This window comes from Poecilia latipinna, unplaced genomic scaffold (genome assembly GCF_001443285.1).
Source record: "Poecilia latipinna isolate Pla-1442-1.1 unplaced genomic scaffold, P_latipinna-1.0 Scaffold3128, whole genome shotgun sequence".
In the NCBI taxonomy this organism is placed as follows: domain Eukaryota; kingdom Metazoa; phylum Chordata; class Actinopteri; order Cyprinodontiformes; family Poeciliidae; genus Poecilia; species Poecilia latipinna.
In genome coordinates, this window is record NW_015115744.1 from 48,974 (window position 1) to 52,795 (window position 3,822).

Genomic DNA, 3,822 nt, shown 5'->3' on the forward strand with positions numbered 1-3,822 from the left:
ACGGCCCTGATGGCCCGGCGCCCTGACGGCCCTGATGGCCCTGATGGCCCTGATGGCCCGGCGCCCTGACGGCCCTGACGGCCCTGATGGCCCTGATGGCCCGGCGCCCTGACGGCCCTGATGGCCCTGATGGCCCGGCGCCCTGACGGCCCTGACGGCCCTGATGGCCCGGCGCCCTGACGGCCCTGATGGCCCTGACCGCCCTGATGGCCCTGATGGCCCTGACGGCCCTGATGGCCCGGCGCCCTGACGGCCCTGATGGCCCTGATGGCCCTGATGGCCCGTCTGATCAGAGACAGAGGAATCAAACTGGACCAGCCTGTCTTCTTCTGGCTCCACTGGTTCAACTGGAGCAGTTAGAGCCAGTAAGGCTCTAACTGGGACACGGAGGCTGCCAGTGCAGTTGTCCTGGTTACCGTTGCCATGGCAATGCCAGGCAGACCCAGAGAGCAATGAGAAGCAGGACGCTGATCCGGATCTGACCTTTGAGAAATTCTGAGATCTCTGGAGGAAATTTTCTGGGTCTTGATATCTGCAGAGGGGAGTGTCTGTGTGTGTGTGTGTGTGTGTGTGTGTGTGTGTGTGTGTGTGTGTGTGTGTGTGTGTGTGTGTGTGCTCTTACAGTGAACTGTATCTGACAGCCGCCCATGATGTAATCCAGGAAGGAGTGCATCTTGATGATCTGAGACAGAAAACAGAATCACTGAAGCTTCGCCATCAGCTGATCAGAAGGCAGCCAATCAGAGCAAACGTTGCAGGCGAACGCTGCCGAAGAGTTTCTAACCAGGATGAAGAAGATCAGAAAAATAAAGTTTGACTAATTAGAAGAGCAGAAAAAGAGATCAGGCCTGGAAACAGAAAAACTGAAAATGGTTTTTGTTCAGAACCAGAAGTATGATCTGAAACCGTTACCAGAACGACCAAAGGTTCTGGACTTGACACCGGTCCTGACCCAAACTAACTGAATAAATTCAGAGGTGTCAGTCTGGAAGAGAACAGAACTAGCTCTCCTCTGGGTTCTGTTTGGTTTGGTTCTGTTCGGTTTGGGTCAGCAGGCGGAGCGGCTCCGGCCCGGTGTGCTGTGACAGAACCGGACCTCTGGAGCAGAATTCACCTTGCACTGGTTCAGGATGACGATCCCAGAGTTCTTGTAGTTCTTCTTCTTGGTTCTGTATTTGGGATTTATGCACGGCCACTGGACCTGGAACACAAACAGGAAACAGGAGCGTCACTCAGACCTCTGGAAGGTTTTCCTCTGGATCTTTGATCCATTTTATTTCAGTGACGCGACGTCAGCATGGATCCGTCTGAACAAACGATTCATTGGTGAACAGTTCAGATGTTTGGCCGTGTTCACATTATTTACCAAATCAATTCAGTCAAAGTATTCACACCCCTAGAACCGCCGACCCACAAGCTTCAGGTTGTTTTACTGTGAATTTATGGTGAATGAGGCAGCGTCGCCCCTCATCCAGCAGTGGTGACCGCCCTGAGGTCGCCGCCAGCTGCACAGCCCGGCACTTAGCCTGCGGCTCCGTCTGTCTGGAGGGTTAGGAAGCTGGAATCGGAAACCAGCTTCTGCTTCATTCCGGCATGGAGAAACGGGTCCGGGGATTTGTCGTCCAGAGGCGAACTGCCAGCTGACAGGAAGCAGATAAATCACAGTCGTGTGACGTGGCGGTCAGGGGAGGCAGTCAGGTGAGGCGGTCAGGTGAGGCTGCGCGGTGCGGTGGCTCCTCTGGCAGTCGCCCCGTCACCATCTGCCTCCCCAGAGGTTCGGCCGTCAGGACTCTGCCGGCCCACTTCAGGGTTCATTAATCTGAAGAGGTCGGGTAAGGAGCCGGGTTGTTCTCCGGCTCAGGGATCCTGTCGTGTTTCCATGGAAACCAGCGGCAGAGCGCCTGGAAGCTGACCGGACCAGGTCCGGTCCAGAGCTCAGCAGAGGAAACATCCAGAAGAATATGGATGTTTCTGAATGACTGGTCGGATCTCTCTGGTTCTGACATAAATCCATATTCACAGCCGACCTTTAGAGAGCAGAACCATGTGAACATCAAAGGTCCTTCCGGGTCACTTCCTGTTCAGACCGACCGTCAGGAGAACCGGGCCTGTGTGTGAATCTAAGAACCTAAGAGAGATAGAAACTGTCCTTTCACACAGTAAGGGTTTGAGAAAACCTGCAGAAATGCAACAAATTATGAAGAACATTAAAAAAGATAAAGTGTTGAAACTTTTTATGATTATTTCTGGCTTCAGCCGTTTTCCTGGTTCCCTCTTCCTGCTGTCAGTCAGATTCCCATGGTCTCCATCAGACTCCTCCCAGTTAGAACCAGTAAACAGTTAGAACCAGTAACCAGTTAGACCCAGTAACCAGTTAGAACCAGTAACCAGTTAGAACCAGTAACCAGTTAGAACCAGTAACCAGTTAGACCCAGTAACCCACATCCAGATCATTCAGGACCCTTCAAACTGAAGGACGATCCTGATCGCTGGCGCGTTTAGAGGAAAAACCACAAACCTGCAGCAGCTGCTGAGCCCCGCCAAGAAAGAGTGTGTGTGTGGCAGTGTGTGTGTGTGGCAGTGTGTGTGTGTGTGTGGCAGTGTGTGTGTGTGGCAGTGTGTGTGTATGGCAGTGTGTGTGTGTGTGTGGCAGTGTGTGTGTGTGGCAGTGTGTGTGTGTGGCTGTGTGTGTGTGTGTGGCAGTGTGTGTGTGTGTGTGTGGCAGTGTGTGTGTGCTACAGTGTTTGGGTCATGGTGTCGCTCATCTGACACTCAGTAAATTGATTGTGCAGCTGAAGGAGAAACAGCAGAAAGATTAACCACACACACACACACTGGGCTTCAGGCTCATCATGAAGCTGGAGTTTATTCATCTAAATGTTTCAGTGTTTTTCTGAACGCCAGCAGCAGATGACCTCTGACCTGGACGGGGCGGTCTCACCTGCCGGCCGTCGATGGCGCCTCTCATCTCCTTGAAGGACGCCTCAAACTCTCCGATGTAATCGTGTTTCCCGTTGGAGTCCCAGTCCCACACGGTGCACTGCAACCAGGACACAGAGCAAACTGGAGACCCGGCCCAGTTCTGATACCAGGTCAGAACCACCCGGCCCGGTTCTGTGAAAACAGTTTCTAAGATTACATTCAAAGTGTTGTGGTTTTATCACCGGGGGACAGAACCAGATGGTTCTGGAGGTTCAGCTTTTGTCTGGTTGTGTGTGAAAAGCTGTTACCGTGGTAACATTACTCAACAACTGTTAGATTTTTTTTTAGAGTTTTTCCTTCCACTCAACTTTCCATAATCTCTCTGCGATGCAGCGCTGTGTGAACAGTTTAGTTCTGCTGTTCAGTGGTGGGAAGTAACGAAGTACTTCGTTACTGTACTTAAGGACAATTTTCGTGGATCTGTACTTTACTTAAGTAGATTTAATAATGGGTACTTTCTACTTTTACTCCACTACATTTTACAGTATCTGTACTTTCTACTTCACTACATTTCTACTAAACCGTCGCGTTACTCGTTACATCCAAGTTGCGCTTTTTGTCCGTTAAAATGTGAAGTTCAGGGTCTTAATTAAGGTGGCGCCGTAAAATCCGAGCATAACGTGACTTAGTGTCTGTTGTCACCCATCGCCTCCACCTTTACTCGCACGCGGAGCTCCAGACATGCGCAGTGGTTTCCTCTGAGCGGGAGAAGATGTCTAACTAAACGATAATAGCTGCATAAATCATAAGATATGACGACATGTAAAACCAGCAGCGCTTCGCTTTCACAGACGGTGGGACTTAGTCCAACTTTTAGCGTCACTTGGAAGGAAAGCTTAA

The 3,822-nt window shown here is 51.1% G+C and overlaps 1 protein-coding gene across 1 annotated transcript in view; it reads right to left on the reverse strand.

Annotated features, from left to right (window-relative positions):
- The window catches only part of LOC106940211 (copine-4-like), a gene marked incomplete at its 5' end in the record, with an annotated part of 28,574 nt that overhangs the window by 18,784 nt on the left and 5,968 nt on the right, over window positions 1–3,822 (reverse strand). The window contains 3 exons of the mRNA XM_015022889.1: window positions 623–682; window positions 1,115–1,201; window positions 2,942–3,040. Of these exons, the coding sequence (XP_014878375.1) occupies window positions 623–682; window positions 1,115–1,201; window positions 2,942–3,040 (246 nt within the window). The remainder of the gene's footprint in view (window positions 1–622; window positions 683–1,114; window positions 1,202–2,941; window positions 3,041–3,822) is intronic.